This window comes from Patagioenas fasciata, chromosome 8, assembly GCF_037038585.1.
Source record: "Patagioenas fasciata isolate bPatFas1 chromosome 8, bPatFas1.hap1, whole genome shotgun sequence".
Classification (NCBI taxonomy): domain Eukaryota; kingdom Metazoa; phylum Chordata; class Aves; order Columbiformes; family Columbidae; genus Patagioenas; species Patagioenas fasciata.
In genome coordinates, this window is record NC_092527.1 from 30,051,174 (window position 1) to 30,076,108 (window position 24,935).

The window sequence follows — 24,935 nt, forward strand, 5'->3', positions numbered from 1 at the left end:
AAGGAAGCAAAAAGCAATCAGAACAGATTTTACAGTGTCAAATCCAGCAAAGGATTGCCTCACATTCCCAGTACTCCTGGCCCTCCCCCCATTCCTCCCAGTCCCATCTCCATCTGCCTCCTCCCTCCCTTTTCTCTCCCGTGCCTCTGTGAAGTTTCTACTATTTCAGCATGTCCCCCAGCAGCAAGCAATTATTGATGGGATATGTTACATCAGCCCTAATGGCCAACCCCAACGGAGGCCTGTATGTCTGCTGCAAAAACACAAACCCACTTGTTTCTGCCCCAAAACTTGCAATCTGAATAGCCAGACAGGGCAGGGTCGAGGAAGCAGAAAGCCCAAGCTGAACAAACGCAGTGCTGGCTGCAAGTTCAACAGAAAGTCTCTATTTTTCTGGGACGGTTAGTGGTACAAGTGAAATGACAGCACTAAAAGGAGAGGCTGGAGCAAAAGGTCAATCAGCCAAGTGAAGGAGAGCCCATGGCTGAACTGCAGGACATTCTCTGAAGGTCCCAAGGTCTTGCCTTGGCTGCTTTCACAGTTCTTAGTGCTGGCTAGAGCCTGGCTGTTTTTTCTCTGCAATTTCCTCAATCCCGTTGGGACAGTAGAGAGGAAGGATGCAAGGCAGCAGGACCGGGGCACTCTCCCAGCAGCACGCATGCTCCCTGGGCTACAACAACCAGCACAAGAGGGAGAGGAATCTGTGCTGGGTCCAACCTTCACACCACCGTCCCTCAAACACAAGCCCTGTACGTGCCTGTTTCTGCCTCTGCTCCCACCAGCTGGAGTCTGGCTGGCTCACGTTTGATCTCCAGGATCAAAGAGGAGCTGTAGGCTCAGAGGGGCAGGGAGTGTCCTCTTCGCCATCTGTCTGAAGGAGACACCAGCCTTGGTTCTTTGCTGGAGTCTGTAGGTGTCTCCTTACTTACAGCAATGCAGGTGACTTTTGCCCTGCTCTGCACCCACTGATTCCTTAAAGGTTTCTCCTACCAGCACCAGGGAACACCTTGCCACAGCAGCAGCACAGAGGAAATATAGCAAATAGAATACATGCAAAATCCATTCCTTTTTATTAGAGTTTCAGAAATGGGAGATTTGCTGCAAGAATCCTGGACTGAATATAAGAAATTGCAACTCTGCTTCTTATTTCCACCCCTGTGTCCTCAGATCAAGTGGCATTTAAAAACCAACAGAATGGGGCTGAAGCCACCAACCTTGGAAAGCTGAACCAAGAAACTCATCTCCAAATGCCGGTAAAGGCTGCCTGAGCTCTAATGATCCCATTGGAGGCTCTTCTGCACCTCAGCTAAGCACAGTAATACTGCATTACATTTATTCAGACCATATGTAATACACACACGAGCCCATAAAAGCTTAAACAGCACAATAAACATTTGGAAAAGCACAGTGACCAGATTTACGGGGTTTGGATATCTGCCAGCATGACCCACCAGAATCAGATCCTTCAGTTTTTGTGTAAGCCCAAGACATACATACAACACATACATGAATGTGCTGTTATCCTTGGAAAAAAAGATAAACAGCTCCCAAAGCCCATCTCCCCAGTGCTGGAACATGATGGCCTTCCACTGTGTCCGATTGGAATTTGTTTAAATCAAGGCCATAATGAAGTTCTTGACAAGGAGAAATATATGTAGCACGACAAAACTTTACCGCAGAGCAAACAGTAAAACTGAGAAAGAGGGTAAGACAAAAAGATTTAGGTACTTAATTTCCATTAAAGGGGTGATGAGCCCTGCTGCAGAAAGAGAGCTATGCTTTGCCAAATTCCAATATACTTTAATGCTAAGTTTCCTCCACAAGGATGATGTGGTATCTCCTGTGCCACCTACCAGGCTGGAGGAGGGGGGATGATGGCCCAACAGGAGGGAAGAGGTGTGACAACGAATCCCAGGGGGTGCAAAACATTTTGTCCCAAGAACCTGCAAAAAACTTAAACTTTCATTTGTACAAAGCACATTGGGATAGTAGGAGAGCAAGGCACCAGTGGGATGTAAAAGCTCCTCTGTTTCTCAAGGTGAAGAACAGTTGAAAGAGTTCCAGTTTCCTGGTTTCTTGGGCATTTTATGACTCTTTTTTTTTTCTCTTCTACATTAAATACCATTTTTTGCTAAACCCAGTATTTTCCATATGTACAGGCTCCTTCAGCTTGCAAAGATACTACACAAGTAATCATGAGTACCCAGTATTCAAGACAGAAGCCAGGAGTCCTGGGTCCTTGTTTTGTGCTCTAAAACAAATTCAGGGCAGAACCCCATCTCCAGACTTAAAGCAAAGAACAGCACAAGATACTGCTTTTGAGAAACCTGCCTCATTTGTTACGATAAAGCAGAGCATTACAGATTAGCTGGCAATACATGGAAGGAGTTGCCCACCTCCCACACGTATCTTCCCAGAAAATGTTTTTACAAGTTTAAGACGAGCTGCTACATAAAGCTATACAAAAGAAAGACTAAAGCCTGATGACAGATTTACTTACATGAGGCTTGGGACGCGAAGACGCCCTTGCTGTTAAAGAGCCGGCTCAGACGCACTGCTCCGCTTTGCTTATTAAACTGCACAGAAAGGCTGTTTGTGTTTATCTGCTGCTCCGAGAGGTGGATTGTGCACTGAGAACAAAAGCTACATGCAAGGGCGCATTCCCGCACCCACTGGCACGGGCACACTCAGAGACAGCTTTGCGTAGGACAAGGTCTGTCTTCAGCACCAGTGGTCACACAGGAGGACAGAGCACGGGGGCCTCTGGTCAGATTGCTGCACAGTACAAATCGCTCGAAAGACCACACATTTGGTGACTGCAAAATCTAGTGAGGAGGTACAGACTAGTAAAGGGTCCTGCGGGAGGAAAAGACGCGATGAAGCGAGGGCCAGGATGGCGTGGGTAACGGAGCACAAACCAATGGAAAGACTTAGTGGCTCCTGAGGGGGAAGTTAGGCAGTTAAAGGTCTGTCTGAAGCAGATGTGCTCGTGCTAGCTCACAAGTCAACAGGCACAAGAGTTAGGGATGGGAAACACGGGATAGGACAGGCAGGGAGAGAACAAAGCCAGTGGGAAGTGCAATGCACTTTTGGTGCATCCCTCTTCCACCCGCTTGGGAAGGTAACTTGGACTAGGAAACCTCTGCTCAAGCTCCAAACTACACTGCCTGACTGCTCGTGTGGCCCCAGCCAAACCTCCCTGCACAAACAGCCCTGGGGGGCTGCGGACATCTCCAACACAAGCCACCACCAGCAAATGCCACCGTAAGGGACATGGAGGACAAATGGTAGAGGAGACAGCCAGAGGGCAGAGCACAGGACATCAAGAGACACACAGGGCTGACTCCAGACAAGGACTTGCAGATGCAATAATCTGGCCAAGTGTCACACGGAGCCGAGCCTGCAGGCCCTAGTGGACTGATATTCCAGGAGCTGAAACAGAGCATAAGCTCCTGAGCAATTCATTCTTCTACAGCAGACTGTGCTCCCAGTGCCTACAGAGATTTGGCTGAGGAAGAAGAGGAAGACCCGAGAAACCATCAGCCCTCATCCCTTCCTCCACGGTCACACTGATCCTTTCCAGGACTGCTGTGGGGCAGAGTCTGTGAATAAAAGTGGCTGCTTCATCCACACTACAGCTACAGCCCACCCTCCTCTCCATGCTGTCCTGGTGTACGAAGAAACACAGATTGGCCTTAGTGTCTCTTCTGCGCAGGTATCTGCTGTTCATCTCAGGAGAGTGATTTTAGCTGAGGTAATTCACCACAGTTTGGGGTAGGAAGACAACAGGGTAAGGTTGATCTTGAGCTAAAGATCCCCTCTCACATGAGCAAGAGATGAGTGTGTGCACTTCTGGAGGACTGGGGGAGCAGTGGTTGAGGCAGAGAATTGAAGGGCATCTCGAATCCTAGACCCACTGTAACCTAGGGCAAACTACTTTTATGTCTCTTTGCCCTATTTCCCTCAAATTCAGCATTTTCCCAAAGCCAATCTGGAAGTTGACCCACTCCTGCAGATCCAGAGAGTGGTGTATCAGCAAGTCAAACTGTGCGTGTCCTAGCAGTGTTCGGCAAAGGCAAATAATGGAAAGTATGCTGGTAGTCACAACATGAAACCAAAATTCAGACCTTCTGGCTCCTTCTCCAGCTTTGGTGACCTTTCAAAATCACTTTCGTACTTTTGCTTTCTAGTTCTAAAATAAAAGCTGTATTTCACAGTCAGGTTGAGAGACTGGGTTCATGTTTGGGCTCTACCTCGAGGTCTATGTTGAGGTAGCTCTAGAGAAGGGCAATGTTGTACTACTGCCATTACTACTACTGTATGATTCACATGATGCTTTCTTTTCAGTATTATTCTTAGGAACAATCCCTGGGAAGATTTTGGTTTCACTAAAAAAAGAAAAAAAGATAGATTATAGGCAGCTGGGGACAAAAATAATCCCATTCCCATGTGGTTGGTGCTATTTAAAGGGACATCATACCTATTTCTGAAAAGACCAATTTCACAAGACAAACAACTGACATTCATCAGCACGAAGAAATTAAATAGACAGACTATAATTTTCCAAAAGCTTTGGGTGTGCCTGAGATGACCCAGAGTAAGGGAGCAGGGGGTGGAAGCATGCCCTGTGCGACAGAGCCCGGACATCTCCCTGGTAGAACACAAACAGGGAGCAGTTTTTCTAACTAGTTTTTAGAGGAGGATCTTGGTTTCAAGCCAGGAGGTTGAAGGGTGAACACAGCCACATAGGACCGGGAGTACATGGAGAGTATTTTGTTCCCACATTTCTGTTCACTGTCCTGGATATGGTCAGGTGGGAAAAAACATGATGCCACGTATTCAGCACGAATTACAATTCCAAACAATGGGCCGAGTTGTCGTCTGCTGAAGTATCTGGTGGTTGGACAGAAGCCACTGAACTTAAAACATCTGTGTCTTGCAACAAATAACAGCTGCTGGCACCTAGGAACTAGCAGAGTGAGAATCCCAGATGGTACAAGAAAAGGAGGAAAGTCTTATTCCTCCTGCATTCCCACTGCATCCTCCATGGCTGTGTGCTGGGGAAAGCCATGTGCCAGGATCCAGAGGTGCCAGGATGGGCTGAGGTGAGTGCTGGAGCTGAAGGACATGAGCAGACAGAGCATAGAATGCAGGACGAGCAGAGGGACGCAGCTGGGAGCACTGGAATTTCACAACATGGAAACCAGGGCATGGTCACTTCTGGTTCTGGCACGTCCTAACCCTCATGCAACTGCTACGAAGGATTAACCTTGTCCTGGGCTACAATCTGGAGGTAATTTAGACACATCTGCAACATGGAAAATCCCAAGCCACAGACTCTAGATTTAGTTTGGGTGCATTTATATCTATGTGTTTTGCTCCAGGACCATCTCAAATTCCAGGATAAACATTGGGTAAAGAACCAGCCAAGACAAGGACCACATTAAATTTCTGCTGGTGCTGCCCATATAGTTACAGTCACTAACAACCGGTGGGAAATCAGTGAGAGGTGTCTCAGACACAGCATCTTCAGAAGAAGACGCTCAGCACATCATCCACTGCTGCCTCATTCATTCTGAAGACTTAAAACAAGAGGTTTGGGGTAAATGTGGATGGAACAAGGCTGAACACAGAGGAGCAAACTTGCTTTTGTTTGTCTATAATATTAATAGGCGCATTATGTAATTTCCTTGGCTTACTGATGCAGCAACTCTGGTTACAAGACAGGATGGGATTTCCTTGAGGTCATTCCCCCAAACTGCATGAGTTATTATTTTCCTGGCTCACCCACAAACAGAGCGGTTTGCTCTTCTGAAACACTAATGTCCAACTGTTGAAAGGTTTTGCCAATCAAAACATTGTGGCCTTACCCCATTTTAATAATCTAAGGCATCAATCTCCCCCTTAGTATTTGTTTGATGTGCTCTGCACCCTGCTGAAATATCCCCTTCGGACCTCCCTGAGCTCAGGCTCCGATTGAAGAGAGGTGCCATGCATCAGGCCTGCAGCTTTCTCTCTGAAACATTTAGCAAGGGATGGTGGTAGAATGTATTTATTTTCATGCATTGAGGAAAGACCATATATTCCAGCCTCTTTTTTTTTTTTCCCCCATCACTCAGAGATGGGCCTGAGGCCAAAACGGTGCTGCTAAGCTTGTTTTCTATTTAAAACCTTCATTTTTATTAATAACCCTTTACAACCTACACACCAGCACTGCGGGAGTTGCACTTCCGTGTTATGTCATCGTGAACCGTTATGTATTTAATTCCTGTACCCACAAACCCATATGGACATCATTAAACATGCACCGTACAGTATTAAAACTATGTTCCATAAAGTGTGATTTAGAAAAAAAAAAGACCTATGAAGTGTGGATTTTTTTTTTCCCTAAGGTCATGGGAAAATGAAGAAGTAGGGGAGAGAGAAAAGGTTCAGCAGTGCTGCGAGTGAGCTTGCAGTTCTCCATGCCTGCAGACTGAAAACCCAGCCTGCCTTATCCACCACAGAAGATTAATTACCCCGTAACTTCAGGCCAGAGATGATGAATTTCTGTTTGGCAGACCAGAGACAACTTGTACAAAAATTGCAGGTTACAAACCAGCACAAGACCTTGATGATTTTATTGCCGCCAAATTAGGTTTCCAACACTTCCCCTGAAAGCATCTGCCTTTAGTGGGGCAAAAGAGCAGGTTTCCCCACATTGCTGAGGGTTAGTTAACTGGGCCACTAACACAAGCAAGGGTAGACCCTTGCCCAAGTGAGACACATGCATGGCACAGAGATTGTTCCCACATTTGGTTACAGCCCCAGACTCGTTTTTCCTGGCTACAGTCTCTGCCAGCGGCAAATCCAGCACTTGGGCAACTTCTGCACAGCAGTGAGGGGACACTCATCCTCAGCACCTCCTATCACCCCCCTGCTATCTCTTGTGTGGGACTGAGGATGAAAAGATACAGGAAAAAGAGAAAGCGATGGGAGAAATACATCAGAGAGCAAATAAACCCAACATACAGAGTACCAGGGGGACAAATAGAAATGAGAGTAGCAACGCTGGGGGAAGCAGGGCAGAACATACTGAGATGGAAGAAAACAATATCCAAGGGATCTAAGGATAACAAAAAACCAGGAAACAGCTAAAAACAACATGAGAAAACATACATCAATACGAGATAGAGAAGCTGATGCAGTCAGGGATGGTAAAATTACAAAAAGAAAGCAAGAGATAAGAACAAAGCACAATTTAAAAGCATCCAGTAAAAGATTTGTGTAAGTACATAAAATTAGAGACAATAAGTCAATTGCCTACAACACGCACTAGGCAGTTTGCAGTGACCTAGCCCTTTGCACTGGAGTAAGACCTGCCTAACCCTGTCTGACGGCTGAATTTCCTCTGACTGCAGAGCAAGCACTAACTGAAGCAAATAAACCACATTGAAAATAGTATCTGATGGGATTTTACAGCAAGTACAGCCACAGAAAGGTTTGCTGCATAGCCTTGTGCTTACTGTTTGTCTCAGAGCAGCTGCATTCCCTTATGGAGACTATATTGGTGCTCCCTTGATTTTACAGCTACATAATTAAAAGGTCACCTCAAAGACAGACGTGAAATACACACCCAATTGCTTTCAAGCCCTTTTGGGTTTTCTTTACAAAATATTAGTAAAAATAAATTCATAAAAAGAGAATTCAGCTAAATGTTCAGGCCAGTTGAGCCTCTTTGCTGGTTTTGTTGGCCTCAACGCCTGTGTGCATGTACTCCATACATACCACCTCCAGGCAAGAGAGAAGAGTTAACAGGATTTGCAGAGGGGGTTACTGATGAATGAACCTCCTTTATATCCCAGCCCTCTCCAGAATTTTTCATTCCCATCAAACAAACATACACATGAATATACACACGAATAACTTCAGGTGCATGTGTGCTCCCGTTGAATTCAATTCACTGTGTAGAAAACCAGCCATGTGGATAAATGTTTGGAGGAGGAGGAGCACTCTTGGGATGAGGCTGACAGCAAGTTCAATGTTATCTAGCTGCATTACTCTGGAGGTGAAATGTTTTTGACACGTGTCTCTGTAGGGCTGTGTCCTACTTCCTTCAAAATCTGGAATTTGCTTTGATGTTTCCAAAATAAAGCTTTAAAAGAAGAAGCAAACACAATTGGCAAAACTTCTTCAGGAAACTTGCAAAGCACCAATAGAGACTCAAGCTGTTAAATATTCTATTTCGGGTCAATGTTCTCTTAAACTGATAGTCACATCTTCTACTTTTACAGTTCCCTGACATGTGAGTATATACTAACTGAACATATCAGAAATAGGCATATGATTGGAGATTTTCTGAGCACATATTAGGATAGACAAAATCATAATAGAAAGCAACATTTGTTTGTTAAAGCCAAAAATTCTCTGTTGGTTGATATTAATTCAATTTTCTCTCAAAAACATCATTTATCATGCCAGGGATCAGGACTTATTGGGCAGTAAACCGGGACTCAGTAGTTTATATGTCTGTCAACCAAAAAATTAAATATAAATCACTTGTCATAAATACGCACGGCCAAAATTTTCTGATTTATGAGGATGTTGAATGATTAAGGTAAGAGTGTATTTTTTTTACAAAATCCTTAAGAGAAAGCAGACAAAAAAGGAAGAAAAAAAGGCAGTAACAATATAATGCACTGGAAACCGGCCTTCCATAAGAGGGGGAAAGGGACTCCTCTTACGATGCCTATTTCAACCCTTGCCTAATAATCAAAAAGGCCCTGACTTTCCAAGTACTGTGCTTTTCATAGGCTGGAAGCATCACAAAGCATCCTTCATCAGTCTGGATTTTGGCAGTTCTTCTCCAAATGCAAATGCTACATCTGGAAAAGGCAGGAATCCTCTCTCCTGCCTGAAAGCCTCCTTTTATCTCTGTCCTCTGCAGAACTCCTGCTTCTTGCAGCCACACGCTCCAACATAATACTTTACTGAAGGGATTCAAGGCTTCCTCCTCATCTGCTGAACTTCTGCCTCTTCCTAAAGTCCCAGTTCACCTTCGGAGCCTGCTCACTGACACGCGTGGGGCACCCTGCCATCCCTCAGCCAAGCATCTGTAAAATAGCCCCCTCCCAAACTCACAGATGAGCATGAAAATGATAACAATGAAGATTAACAGAAGCTTATTTGTCAGGCCTGGCAAGAAGAGCATCTCATTAGCTGGTATGGCCTGTGGGATTCAGCTGCCGGGGGTTCCTGTTCCCCCCAGGGGATGACACTGATGCATCATGAACATTAATAACATTGTTCGTGCCTGTCCAACAGAGCCCTGCTTTGTGCATTGAGACGACTTGGAAAACAATAAGATACTTTTCTACTGACCTCTTGCTGGAAGAGTTTAAAGCTGTTTGTAGGGATGTGAATGACTCCAGAGGCTTTCTCTATTTGCCCTTAGCCCTTAGTTTCACTATGAAGGTATCTGTAGAGGTGAAGGAACTAATCCAGAGCCAGCAAGAAGTCTCACCACTCTGGTTACTGGCTACAGCGACTGCAGAGGTTCTGTGCAAGCTGAAGAACCTTATTATTGGGACCAAAGAAAGGAAAGCACTCATGTTTGTTACCTACATGCTTCCTCAAATTTGGGAGCTGTATTGTTAGAATGTCCCAGCTCACAGAACGAAATGCAAAATATCAACAACATGTACTGGTCCCCACTACAGAGTAAAAGCCACCCCAGTTAGTCAGTCTGCATATCTTGCTTGCAGTTGCCTGTATTTTCAGGTGGTTGATGACAAGCTTACACCTCACCTTCTGGTCCCAAGTTCAGAATAGCTGAAATCATTCTCCTCACCTGGGGTGAAAATTCACTGCACCATCCCTGGTGTGGCAGTGCTGCGGTTAGGCTTTTTCACTGTGAAACCCTCCCCACTCTTCTTTTATTTAGCAAATATTCATAATGCCCCAAACAAGTGTTGCACCAGGGCTTGCTCTTTAATGTGTTCATGAGCCCTTTCTTTGCTCACCAGATACTGGCAGGGCAGAAAGGCATCAGCCCCATGAGTGATGCTCTCCCAAAGCATCCCGCCACAAGAGCAAGGTATTTTCAGCAGGCAGGACCAGACACACCACAGAAACACAAATGGCAGATCAAGTCCCAACCACCACCCAAGTCCCACCATCCAGAGACCTGAACCCCACTGCAGAAGGGACCACCTGCAAAGACATCTGCCACATGTCTCTGTACATGTCTGTTCACTCTGACGCCATCCTGCTGCTCAGTAGGGTTGATGAAAACTATCCAAACTCTGGGTTTTGGGGCCATTTTTCCACAGGAACCAAGAGGTTAATTTTTGGTAAAATGTTTTCATGAAAATAAAGCTCCTCTTTTAGTCAGATTCAGAGGATAATCAACAACTCCATAAAATACTGCACTTCTATGGAAATAAGAAAATTTAATCTTAACAACCCCAAGAACTCTACAGCTCCCCTAGCAAGAGAGGACAATGTTGGTGAGGTTCTGTCAATAGAAAATGGACTGATACTAGCAACCTATCCAATGGGGAACTGCAAAGATGAAAACATACTGCTAATTCACTAGTGAACCAGGACAGCTTCAAGTCTCTGATGAATGTTATCTCTGCTACGAGTCATTCACACTTCATTCCCAACACACTTGGATGGGAAAGGAAAAGGTTTATCTGTTAGATATGGTGCCCCTGCTGTCCTTACGCCACAGTTGTTGCAACAGGTCTCTTCTCATAAAGTAAAATAGAGATGTTCTGGCCCCCAACATTTAAAATTTTCTTCTTCTTTTATATTTTCAAGCACTAGGTATCTCAGGTTACTAGTGATTTTTTTGCGGTGGTTCCCAAATGAGCCTGAACTGCTCTGATTTTTCAAACCCACAAGACTGTAATTGAAAGCAAATGTAATCAGACATATACAATGTTCTGAGGTTCACCACAGTGCACTGCAGTCAGCATTACTGGAGTGGCTATTAAAACTCCTTGGAGCTGGGAAGCAAATACAGCTTGCAAGAATCCAGCAAATAACCAGCATTTATTAGATTAGCCTAAAGTATTGCAAAGCCACAGTCAATCCTCTATTCAGAATATATCCGAAGTCTGTTTAAAAGAACATCTTTCCTGAGCTTAGGCCAATTGTTTTAAGAGTTGTGAATGGAAACAAGGAAAGAATTCTACTTTTAACACAACAAATTCTGCAATCCTTACATCAGCGTAAATCTCCAATAGTCCATTACTGTCAGCAGGGCCATTCCAATCAAACCCTGGCATAACTGGAAAAAGAAAGCGGCCCAAAGACAAAGGGTATCTTTGAACCCAGACACAGAGGTCTAGCTAGAGATAAGCAGTAGCAAATCCCTTCCATAAACCTCCCAAACAAAATGCAAGCATTAAAAGCAGGGGGTGAGGGGTTTAATTGAATTCCCACTGGCAGTTGAGTCTGCACTTAAAAGCAGGTCTAGGGTTATCTGTGAAATTTCAATTAAATCAAAAGCTTTGATAACACGATAAGTCACTCCAGAGTTTGGAGTCAAAACATGTTGTTATTTGATCCTTTGCTTGTGTTTCTGGGAACAGCATGCGTGAAAGACAGTCAGATGCAGACCAGCCAAGAAGATGGAAAAGGTGGAAATGAATCTACCAGTAGATCATTGTGTCTCCTACAGCCAGAGCCACTTGAGGTCTGGTGGTTTTTGTGCATCCTAAGTCCTAAAGAAGGTACCTGAAGAGATTGAAGGACAAAGCAAAACAGATCATCTTGGATGTGTGCAGTGCGCCAGGGGTGGTTCCCTACTGCCAGAAATGGTTTTTTCTTTCTGGGCTTGCTATGAGCAAGATTTTAAACAACAGCATTGGAACCTGAATGCAAAACACAGTGGACACAGAACACCAATCCCTGTGTATGTAATGAAATGAACTGCCAGTGCAAATCCATCGGTGGCATGGGGTGAACAGGTGGAAGCAGCTGCACCAAACAATAAGTGTCTAACATGCTGTTATGATAGAGCCAAGCCAGAAAGGAAGACCAGCTCTCCTCCTAGCTCAAAGCAGGACGTGGTGACTCCCCAGAGAGACCTAACTTGCTCTACCTCTTGTTCTGCAGTATTTGGTAACGCTTCCTCCTCTCTCTTCAGTGGCAACTGCTGGATGCCAAAGGCAGTACCAGAGACTCTCCAAGTCCTGCTTACCGAGGAACATCACCTCCACTTCCTGGTGTTTAGACAAAATCCTCCACCTTAAACAAATGCCAAATGTAAACTTATCTGGCCTGTAGTCAACAGCATTATAGCACATTTTAAACACTGCTTTCCCTTGTAACGTATAGTACACCTGATAAAACCCTATCAAATGTAATCAGATGTCTTACATTGTCCCCAACCAGTTAAAAATCACATATGGGGTTGCATTAGACACATGTTCATGAGAAAAACACTCTCTTTATGACCAACAAGCCTACTGATCCTCAACAGCATTAAAAATACAGGAACTCTCCAGATAAACAGTGTCAAAATTATGTAGTGATCAACAATAGGAAGCACACAGCACTGAAAAGTTCCATCTGACCCCAGGCACTACTGAAGGATAATTTATCATCCTGGCAGCAAACATCCCATTGAGCACGTCTGCCCATAGTGCCCTCTTCTTCAGAGTGGAAAAAGATCCTCATTAAACAATAGTGTGCCCATATTAAATATAGACATAGCAATGACAAGCTGGATTCTTCTCCATGATATAATTATATTTGTAACATAAGCTGCCTATTCTTGTTTTTCAGAGACGTGACACACAGAGGACAAGACAGGCTATATTAAACTCTGTCATGTTAGTGAAAACTCCACCCCATCTCCTCCTGCCTGGCAGGTCATGAGTCAGCAGTGACAGACACCTCAGTGCACCCAATTAACCTGTTAGCAGGGTCTCACCAGAACAAGAAACGCAGATAAGAAGAGGAAGTCCCCATCCCTCTTCCTCAGTTGCAGGCTTATCCACAAAGCATGGCAGGCACAGACCCTTCTATTCGGCATGGATGTAAAGACTGTGTTTATCAGCATGGGTGACTCAACCCTATGGGCTGCCCCTATTCTGGGACATCAAACCAAGCATCACCAGTCTTTAAACTGATGGGAACAGACTTTTTAGTACAGCATGTTACAATAGGACAAGAGGTAATAGTATTAAACTAAAAGAGGAGAGATTCAGGCTAGATGTGAGGAAGAAATGTTTTACAATGAGGGTGGTGAAACACTGGAATAGGTTGCCCAGAGAGGTGGTGGTTGCCCCATTCCTGGAAACATCCCAGCCCAGGCTGGACGGGGCTCTGAGCAACCTGATCTGCGTGAAGATGTCCCTGATCATTACAGGGGGGTTGGACTGGATGAGCTTTGTAGGTCCCTTCCAACCCAAACCATTTTACGATTCTATAACTGTCAGAAAATCCTGTGGCACTGAGTAAAACAGCTCTAGAAGTGAGGGCTCAAGGATAACGGGTGCCCCGAATACTTCACCACAAGCTTGATAACCTCTGAATCCAGTTATTTTGGTTCTGCTCCAATCCTGTCTCATTAGCCCAAGTTTTCCCCATTGACAGATGAATAAATTTGTTCTTTTGGCTCCCTAACTGGTTTTGCCTACAGAAGCACCAGCAGAACAGGTTTTCCTGACAGATTTGGGGAGTAATGTTTCCTCCAACATTGACTGATTTTTTTAAAAACAAATTATTTTTCTAACTGGTTATTTCTACAATTATATTATGGAAGGAAAAAGGTTTCTTTACCACAATCAAATTCTCTTAGCAAACCTCTGAAACCGTATATCTGCAATTGTACTGCAGATACAGCCGTGAGACGTGAGAGACCTTTCCAGCATCAAAAAATAAATCAATGAAACAGTAAGGAGCAGATTTCCCAGTCCCCTGCATTAACCACTAAACTTCTCCAGAAGGAAGGAGTTTTATAGGTCAAGATAACATTAAGCAAACTATTATATTACTTTCTAATCTACAAAATAGGCATTGGCAAACTATCAGCAGTGATTGTTCCTTTAGGATATGAACAAAAATTACTGGACAGGAAAAACGGCCCTCGAGCCAACATGCCTGGCATTTAGTTTTTTTTAAGAGCAATATCTCTGCATTTCAAAACACCTCTTCAGTCCCAACTCTTCTACAGAGAAAGAAAGAAATGTCTCACAAACAGTAAACTTTTGAAGGCACTGACACTACCATTGTATTTGGCTCCAGCAAGGCAGTGCCCGGTGCCACTGCTGAAGCAGCTGCCTGTCGGCAGGGCTCTGATCTCGGTCACATTCTGATGGATTTGAGATAAGTCTGGTTATTCTTAATCCATCCTGTGCCCGTGACAGCATGCCACTTTTAAACCCTGCAGCACGCTCATAACAAATCCAGGCAAAAGCTATTTCTGTACATTTGGCTGCCAGTGCCAAGTGTCAATACATTAAACTATCTTTGCTCCTCTCAGCCCTGTGTCCTTTCCCAGTCAGACCTACAAAGCACAAGCAAACCCAAATGTGATATTCAAGACAAGGAATAAAAGCTCTTGCTGTACGGTAACAGCATGAATGTATGCTGTTCCAACTGCCATTCTTCTACATCTTTTTTTGTGGTTGCTGAACCTATTTAATGTAATGTGCTTTCTGTTTTACTCCATGTTTATAGTCTGATATTTATCTACATATAATTTTTTTTATGATTTTCTGGATGTGTACCAAGAAGATTCAAATCTTCTCCCAGGAAGGCTGAGTTATTTGCTGATACCACTGATGCTGCAACAAATTTCAATATCCTCCATTGAACACTCCAGCTCAAATCATTTATATGTTGCAAACAAAAGGGAAACCCCCACATCAAACTAAAGAAGAGGATGAGTAATGCATCCATTATTTCTTTTTTTTTTTTTCTCCCCTTGCCTAGAGACGCTTCCATTGCTGCATTGGCTTAGGTTATTTAAGATAACAATCTCCAAGCGAGACCTTCCCAAAGATCATTATAATATGCACTGATGAAAGGCAGCGCACAGTGTTGTGGTATCTAGAGCCCCATCTGACAACAGCCGGGTCCCAGAGATGGAGCTCCCGCTCCCCGGGGCAGAGGGGGCACAACGGGGAATCGGCCACACTTCCCCACTCTGTTCCTGGGGCACAAAGCTGCCTGACCTCTCAGTCAGAGATTTATGACACAATATGAGCAGGATACTGTAAAACACTTCTGTGATTTAGAAGCCAAAAAGCAATGTTTATGACAAATTTAGGTGCTGAAGCCAAATATTTCTAGTAAATACAGCCCCAAAACAGGCATGTTTGAAAAACTAAACACAGGTGCTCTGCTTCACTCAGATGCTCAAAGAGCTGCAGTACCTAATTCCCACTGACATCAATGAGAGCTGGATGACTAGTTAGGAGTAGCCAAGAAAGGCTCTTGGCAAACTCAGCCCCAACAGGTTATTGTATCCTTAGCTACCTCCCAGTGAGGATGATCGAGTCATTCTTTGAAAACATTGACTTCTTCTTCCCTTCAGAACAGTGACTCTTAACTGCCTTATGCTGCCACCATCTTTATTCAGAGCTTTTCCTGCTTTGTGTTGTACAATTTAATTCCCAACTAATAAATCACATAAAAATGAAACTTCCATCTTCTTTCTGATCTTGCATTTCTTAGGGAAATTGATTTCCATTCTGCACCTCCCAGGTGAAATTAATTTCCCTAATAAAACGCGTGCATTCAGCAGTCACAATACCACTGCCAATGCGGACTGTGACACCACTGTCATGAAGTGGTGCTGACCATTTCCTAAACAATATGAAAATTATCTGTACTGTAAGATCTGTAAGAAAGAGCAACCACGAAAAGAGAATGACAGCTTTCCTCTCTGCCCAGGGACTCAACTATCAAATGTGCTGGGAAATACAGTTCTAAAGGGATGAAACTTAAGAGAAATATAAGGGATGAAATATAAAATATTTGCATAATGTCAAACAAATCAGAATGAACACATATACTTTACAGATGAAAAATTTTCCTCCTTACCGATAAGTAATTGAACTGTTATTACAAGGCAGATCAGAGGACATTTGGCAAACGGAAATACTTGCATGTAAACACAGTCATGAATAGAAAAAAACGTATTCAGGAACTGTGCTTTAGCACTGGTAAACTCATAAACTGAAGCAATCTTCCTTAGCATGGTCACTACATTACCCTGGCAACTTCTTTCCAGTTCCTTTATCAGAAATCTGTAATATGTGAAGAATAAAGAGAGAATCCAGCTTCCATTTTACAGTGGCTGCCTGACATCTGAGTATCCAAGTGTCACACCAGTATTTATGTGACCGAGATACGATCAGTGCAGCTCATGGCTGCAGAGCACAATAAAGCATTTCTGTTCTTCAGTAGAAGCACCTTCAGCATTAAGAAACTTTCTGCAACAACCCTCAAAATATCATGTCATCTAATTAACAAGTTGCCTAGTTTTCCTGGATTTGCATATTGCTTAAAAGTTGCTTTATGAATCTTAGAGGAAAAAGATTCTCAGATACTGAACACTGCTCTAAATTCAGTTGTTAATATTATTAGTAGTGGTTTAAACACAAATCTCTTAAAAGCCTGAAGGCATTTCTGCAAGGAGAGTACTGGAGAACTGAATCCTTGGCTCTTGGTCTGCTTTTTAGACTGGATCCAGACCCAGAAAGAAAAAACAAACTCTCACATGAGTGGTCTGGCAGCGATATTTTGAACCTAACTGCAAAAAAGCCCTAAAAGCAGTGGACCATATGCAATGCCTAATTGATTAATCCTACTCTTCAGGTATTTCTGGTATTTCGAGTAAAAAAGAATCATTAAAAAAATGGTTTCTGAGATTTTGTTTGTTGACTATAAGCCCTGGCCTGACCTCAGCCTTGAATTTAAATCCCCAGTAGAAGTCTGAAATTAATCCACCTCTGGCTTAGTTATCAGTAATTATAATTATTAACAGAAGTATCCAGTAAATGAATGGTGCTTTAACTTAGAATAATGGATAAATAAAAATGCACTTCCTTCTTACCTTACAGTCTCTTTTCCCATAGCAATGCAGGACCTGCTCCTGACATGGCCATGGTAAAAGACACAGCCCAGCCATTTGCCTATATGCATTTGCTCAAACACTAAGCTTCCATACATTATCAACCTAGGCAGTTGAGAACTGCTCCTCCTGTACCAGAGCTGATGGTTTGAATCTTGCTTTCTCTGTAGCTCATCAGCAGAGCCAGAGCAGCAGAACCCGCTGCCCTGGGAACAGCAGCCCTGGAGCTCCAAACCCAGCCTTGCACATCAGCTGTCCCAGCGCCTGGCAGCTCCCTCGCTAACGCCGTGCTTCCACCATGCAAAACAGTCTGAGAGAGCTCCCACACTATCTCATGTAGGAATTTAGTGTCCTCCTATGGTGGAAATGGAGGAAATGTGCTGTTGGGAGCTATCTGACCTGGACCTAGCTCCACCAGCAGGAGCAGACTCAAAGGACGCTGTCAGCAATTTCAAACACTATGATTTCTTGAGACATCTCTCCAGCTATCTGCCTGTGAGCCGCTGGACCCAAACGACATTTAATGGGGCTGCAAGGAATACCTTCTGCCTATTGTCACAGAATTCGAAAGCCTGGACCATCACCAAAACAGGAAACAGAAAATCTAAACTGCAAATCCAACTGAACAAATTGGCCCGATTTTAACAGTGTTGGGAAATCCCAGCTTTTATTATAGCTGGACTGTGTGCTGCTCAGCACTGTGGGCCATCGGAGCACAGCGGCAGTAGGAAATGACCCTGTAGGGAGCAGCCCGTGAGCCAAACACGGCATAACCCGGAGACAACAGTGCACAGAAGCAGGGAGGAGGCAAGGGTAGAGGAAATCAGAGGTACAAGAGTTATAAGGAAGAAGCCAGGAACACATTTGTAAAAGTGCCTATGGGAAAACGCTGGTTTCTTTCAGGACAATAGGAACAAAAGCGAAGGGCACAGCTTCGCAGCTGAATTACTGCAGTATAACATAAATTACTGCATGTGCATCATCACAAGTCATGGCTCAGCAATTAAGGGCATGAATACTTCTCCACACATCCCAGCTGCAAGGTAAACCAGACTTTTTTTGTGCCTCCTCCCTTGAAGTTTAAGCTTCCATGTTTTTTCTGGCTGGGAGCACATGCTCAGTCACTGCTCTGCACACATGCAATAACTCAATGGACTCTCTGGGCTCAACAACTCAAATGCCCATGGGATTAAGGCTACATTCCTGAAAATTAGTTAATTAAACTCTAGGTCAGGCTTTGTCTTATGAGGCTGAACTGCTATAGAAAAAACAAAGCAGGTGATCATGAAACTGAAGACCATCTCGTTGTGCACAGAGAGAACACATGAAGGTGACACAAGCAACTCCGTTCTGCCATCCCTTGGTGGCTGAGTCCCTTGCTTGACAATGTTTGTTCTCCTTTAAACTAGACTGCTGAATGCCACATCTATGCTGATATACAAATATATGAACCACCTCTGCATTGAGGGTTAAAAGCAGCAGCTGAAGAAATAGATTAAAATAATTAGGGTAGTCTAGATGCTGCCCCCGGGCTACCCACCCTACCCCCAGTGAGATGAATGATGGACCATGAGGTCCAGGGAAGACTGAATTCACAGGGCTTGGGCACCACTGGCTCATTGTTTCTGGAGAGGCTTGGCACAGCTGCAAAATGAGGGAATAAATAGGGGATTTCTCTGGCTGACCATGCTCCTTCCTGCAGTGAGGCTGAGAATTGCTTTGGAGGTGTCCTTCCCCTAGACCCTACACAGCGGTCCAGCGAGCCCCAGATCTCCTCCCTTCCCCCTCAGTTCACAGAAGAAAAACACTAAGATGTTTCTGTTGGCTTTTACATCATCTTTTTGTAGAGACTAATCTTCAGTTTCAACAATGCATCTTTTGTGAAGCGCTCCCAGCAGAAACCTTAGACACCTTCCCTAAGATCTGTTTGCTTACAGAAGACGAGGTAGGATTTGTTTAAACCCAGCTAGATTAATGTCTTGCAGATATTAGTGAAGTGAGATTTAATCAGGTTATTGCTCTACATTTTCCAGGGAAATAAATCACACTTATTACTAGGTTGGAATAAGATGCAAGGCTTGGGCTGAGAAAATTTCATCTTTTTTGTTTTTCTACACGGGGAGCGAATGGATAACTCGAAAATTGTTGCAAGGGTGTCGAACAAGGAGCTCAGCAAAAGGCCCTCAACAACTTGTAGGAGGGAAAAGAGAATGAAAGCCACAATGTCAGCCCAGAGTTGGGCCTTAGTCCCCATTCCCTGCCTTGTGGAGGTCTAATCCTGACTCTGTTTTACCCAGAACTAATGTTGTAGGGTCTGCATCAGTACAGAAAGACGACAGGATGGTTAAACAGCGTCTAAAGCAGACTGCCAAGTTCTATTTGAATTCTTCGAGGTGAACTCCCCCATAACCCTGGGAACATCATTCCTTTTCTGGGTGTCTGTTTCTGCCAGGCACATGAGAATGTTTCCTTGCATCAGAGAGGTGTTGTGGGATCAAGCAATCTTTGCAAACCTTCTTACAGGCCCTAAATGGAAACTGTGATGGTCAGCAGGTCTCAGAGTATAGGCATATCCTGCTGCAAGTTTCTAAGTTTGCAACATGTGTTTAACAATCAACATGCAAACGTTTGTATTCACCTCAGACATTTTTCTAAAACGACGCTGGCTAGAAAAAATTAAAAAAGCAGTTCTTTGCTTCACTCTCAGCTACACTAGAAGTGTTTCCTTTAGTACAAATGCTAATACATCCCCTTGTATAAAACCATGTATGTGCAAAAGACAAAGTCTGGGAAATCAAACTGGAAAGGTCCTCTCCTTTACACCAGCATGGGAACAGACAGCTCAGGCCAATACAAATCTTTCCACTAACTACAGGTTTGTGTGCGCTTAAGTGCCCAAAACCCAAAAGCTTTACATCCATTTCCCCTTACTCTGTGCGAACACCGGGGAAAGCAAATTACGGTAACACAGCCTGCAATCAAGTTTCAAATTGTGCAACAAAGCAGCACAATACACAATGAGACCAAGTCAAAATCTTATTGTGAAGCACAACAAAATATATCCTGTTCAGTATGAAGGAGAAAAGGAAACTTCAGGCGAGGCAGCACAGTTGCGTGTAAATACCCGCCTGCCAATGCTTTCCCTGGATAAATCAGTCATCTGAACCCTGACTGCATCAGCATGAATCAGCTCATCTGCTCCAAGGTAAAGGCTACGATTCTGTTGCATGTTCAATGGGAAAGCTTTTCCCGGCCTTTTCTTGGCTTCCTGCTTAGAAAGAATAGACTCTCCAGAGACAGATTTGGATCTGGACCACAATCTTGCTCCCTTCAGATAACTAAGTATCTCTGGGCAGGAGTACATTTAAAGAAGCAGCGGGTAATTACGAGCCAAGTGCTTACTGGCAGGATTTCCCCCTGCAGCTGAGCCAATACTTTGGGGAGCTAAATCACCTGATAATTATCAGGTAAACTCACAAGCCAGGGGAGGTTCCCTCACTAGAACCATCAGTAAGAAACAATGCAAACGTGGGCGGAGGACGGCTGAAAACTGTGTCTGAGAGTTGCTTGACTCCTCTGTCCTCCACACACCCAACCTGGTTGTACGTAATCACTGAGCATTTTCTAGGTAGTGCTTGAAAGCTAGAAAATCTGTTTCCACACCTACAGTAGGAATAAAACCAAACGACCTTTTCCTTCCAGCTAATCAAATTGAACTGAGCGGCACTGGAAATTCATCACAGCACTTACTCTTTCGGAGGGTTAAGGTCTTCTGGGCGAGCCTCGAAGAACCTGAAGACTTCATCGCACTGTGAAATGTGAGGAGGAAGCCGAACCAGTGCCTGCAAAACAAAACAGGGAGGGAGAAGGACTTCAAAAAGTCAAGCTCAAAATATGGTCTCAAACATCTAAACTACCAAGCAAAAGGAGACAAAACAAGTCCTGACAGGGGGAAGGGAATAGAAAAGGAAAGCATCACTCCTGGTTGCTTACCTGAGAGAAAAGGAAACAGCATGCCTTGACTGCAAACGTCAAGCAGGGTGCAACAGATTGAGACAAGCAGTGGTTCTTAGAATCAGCCAAAGTAATTCTTTTGCGATGTGTACAAGAGCAGAATTTGGTTCACATGTGCAAAATCATAACACTGAGTAGATAAGTGCTCTGTGGCTGGGACTGTGTTTGCACAGCACCTCAAACAATGCAGTTAGGGCTTACAGCCTTTATGTCAATGCACATAAATTTAAGCAGTGAAAATCTACAGGCTCAGCACCCACTAATACAACAGATTAATGTGGTCCATAAAGCTTTCCATTAACCACTGTCAACAGAAAAAGCAGTTTGCTAAAAACAAAAACAAACCAAACAACAATTTGCTCCTAAATTAACAGAAGAGGAAGTTTGATTGTCTGAAAAAAAAAAAAAAAAGGCAGGCAGAGAGGCTATATCTGCATGAAGAAGGCTTCACAGCGCATCCTGGCTAACGATGTCCGTGCACTCTGCAAGGCACAGGTAACGCAGTGCTTGTCACATTCAGCAGTAGCCAAGTACAGTTTGGGAAGCAACCACATTACATTGAAGCATACTAGAACGCGAGACTTCAAACCAATGAGACAAGCATGCAAAGCAGAAATGTGCTATGAATTTACTGTTCAGAATCTAGTGCTTGATGGTGCGAAAAAGGCCAAAGAGCTGTCCCCAGCCCACAGAGATGGGACAGCAGCTCTGAGTGACACGACTGTGAGATTGCCTCCAGAAATGACCAGCAGGAAAGGAAAAGAAGCTGGAGTTCACCTGCTCCTGTGCTGAGTTACACTGAAAATAGGCCACAGGTTAAATATAGACCAAGCTTCTTAGAGGTGCTGTAAACCTGTTTGACAAAATGAGATTGTCTGGCTCTTCTGCTAATTGAAAGAAGGACAAACAAGCTTGAAAGACAGGTGCAAAACTGCACGAGAGCTGAATGAAGGTGCATTAGGGCAAACTGGTTATACTAACCTGTGAGACATCTGATTGATCGTGGTCAGATATACCAGCAGGCCCAGACAAAGCATGAAGGTAGGACAGAGCACTTGGTTACCCTCACAGCTGTTTTTAACTGGGCTTTAGAAGTGGCCAGATTTGTTTCTGAGACCACTGACTCCTGCTTGGGTAAAAGAGTCGAAAAATGAAAAAATCCTGCTCTGACACTGCAGGTCTTCAGTATTAGATGATGGGGTCTTGTTTTGAGGTGGCTTGAAATTCAAAGCCAAGTGCTTCCAGAATTACAGCTCTCCTTTCTCTGGTAGAGGGATGTCATAAAAACACAAGAAAAATCAATTTGATGTCAGCAGGCCTATGAAGAATGAGGCACTGGCCTTTGGTCATGTGCAACTGCACTACAGAGCAGAAAAGACACCTCACAATAAGGAAGCAGCATCAGATGCAGAAGTTGGGCAACAGCCTGGAGGGTCCAAGTGCTGGGGCATGTGTCCAGAGCACTGCTGATTGCTGCACCAGCGTACAATGAAATATAACAGGCAGAAAACTCAAATGCTTTCATTTGAATGGTGGATGTCCTGGTACCCACTGCAATCCACTCAATCTTGCCTAAAAGGCTAGCAAATGGTATGAGCTCTCTGCCCTTATTTCCACTGCATTTAAATGACGGATCCAGCTGGCAAATCAGGACTAACACTGGGAAGTCAGAAACTGCCCAGGAATAGTAACAATCACAGCGTGTTGAACGAGAAATGCCTCACCAACACAGGCTAACAAGGACATAGACAACATTAAAGCATGTTTTATTCATGTGCATCTCAAGCAGGAGACAGACTACACAGAGAAGCAATGCTGTCTAACCAGCAGGGGATGGGGCTGAGATTTAGTGATGGCTTTATTACTAACGCCGTTTTTGGTTCAGGCAGGTTACTTAACCTCTTTCCATCAAATTCCGCAGGGATAGATCTTCAGTTAATCATTTACATTGTGAGCAGTAACACCTAATCTGCAGAAGGGTTATGAGGCTCAGATACTTAATATCTACAGTATGTTTTGAAATCTCAAAGGGCTTGATCTTCGCAGTCAATGGGGCAAGAGCGAGCACTGCAAATGATTCGTATCATTACTAGAGAAACACAAATACCCGGGTTATACCTATCACAAGAGGTCCTGGACATCAGATGCCTTCTCAAAGAGTCACCACTTCCCTACAGGTCACAGGTGTTCGCCCTTCCCAGAAGCCAGGCTACAAGTGTCAATACTGAGCTGGAGCACAAAGTGTGTTCTCAGTGACAGAGGAGACAAATCCTACCGAGCTGCCATGGAGATTTGTGTTTCTAACTCACAGGATGCTTTAGAGAATCTGACCTGCCTGAATCAGCCATCCCCCATCTGGAAATCCCCCAGAGCACTGTGGTCCTGCAGGGCCGAAGGAGGTAATTGAAAAGCACCCCTGTGACTCCAGGCTTTCGAAGGCAGTGGATAAAATCAGCCACTGCCATTTCCACACCCAGACATCCACCTTCCCACCCTATGGACACGGCAGCCCTGGGGCAGGGCAGGCTCTCCTGCTTCTGAATCACCTCCCAAAGTACTGCAATTTTCAGCCCAGTGCATGGAAGTGAAATGAAATCCACCCCATAGTAACGTGCCATTGCATGTTTTTCAGGGAGCTCAGGTGAAGTCTGCAGCTAGTCAGTTTTCACCGGTTTTTATTATGGAACAAAACCTTACGAAGGGGTAAGAAATGCTAAGAAAGGGTAAGAAAGTGCAAACAAGGGTTTAAAACCCAGCAGAGGTGGTCTATTGATTTTGGACAGTGGCAGGGAGCAGCAATGCTTTTTTGGGAAACAACCATCTTTCCAGCAAACACACAACATCCACCCAGGAGCAAGCCAAGTCCAACGTGGTTCCAGCGTGCAAACAAAAAGCGTATTCAGGAGATGAGGGACAACCACTGTCTCTCTGCAAGGGGAAAATGCAAGTTTCTGGTACTTTCAGCAAGAAAGTCCCAGGGCAGAGCTGCAACAGCCTGGAGGAAAGACCACAGGGTCAAGAAAGAAGGGTAAAGAAAAAGAGGAAAACAGATAGTAAAAGAATGGAAAAGACAGGAATGTGACATTCTTCCTGGGATGTACAAACCAGTGGTAAATTCACACAGCTTCAAATAGCAAGCATTCGGAAACAGCAAGGAATTTGCACAGGAAAGGTGAGAGATAAAAAGTGCCAGCAAGCAGAATTCAGCCTTGCATGATCACTGAGTACTATCAGTAATAACATGTTTCCTTGCTCAGCGTGCAGAGGTGGATGTGTGCTGCTCAGACCTCACACGCTCCTTAGGAGATAGGCTTTTATGTGTTATTTCAGCCTGTAACGATGTCTGTCTTTCTATATTACAAGCTTCAGGCAGTCTTGGAGAGTGGATGATTCAAAAGGCTATTGAAAAGCGGTAATTGCAGGCAAGGTGTGAGCAAGCAGTCCTCAGTACTGGGGATGGCTGGCTCTGCACACAACATCAGCCCATGGGCAGACAGGCTGGTGCACGCCACACACCACATTGAGAGAGGAGCAGAGCACCAGGCACAGGCAGGGGTTCATTGCTTGCAGTTATGTGAACTGCAAACAGCTCCATGGGACTACACTACAGCTAGAAGGCTTCACAAAATACACATGCATGGGTGTAAAACCATGCAGGTACTTGTAAGGATGCACTGAGTGCTGCGTTTATGCAGATACATTTATAAAAAACAGACACACAGACATGTACATGTAGAAATATACAACACATGTGTAGGCATGTGTGTATATATGCACAGAATGATGTTCACCCCACTGAACTTTACGTCTCTAAAATGGTAGAATGGTCGCATTTATCTATCAA

The 24,935-nt window shown here is 44.2% G+C and overlaps 1 protein-coding gene across 3 annotated transcripts in view; it reads right to left on the minus strand.

Annotated features, from left to right (window-relative positions):
- SH3PXD2A (SH3 and PX domains 2A) overlaps positions 1–24,935 on the minus strand; it is a 266,897-nt gene that overhangs the window by 129,303 nt on the left and 112,659 nt on the right. For all 3 annotated transcript variants that reach the window (XM_065843086.2, XM_065843084.2, XM_065843083.2), the window contains exon 5: positions 20,828–20,919. In XM_065843086.2, coding sequence (XP_065699158.1) covers positions 20,828–20,919 — 92 coding nt within the window. The remainder of the gene's footprint in view (positions 1–20,827; positions 20,920–24,935) is intronic.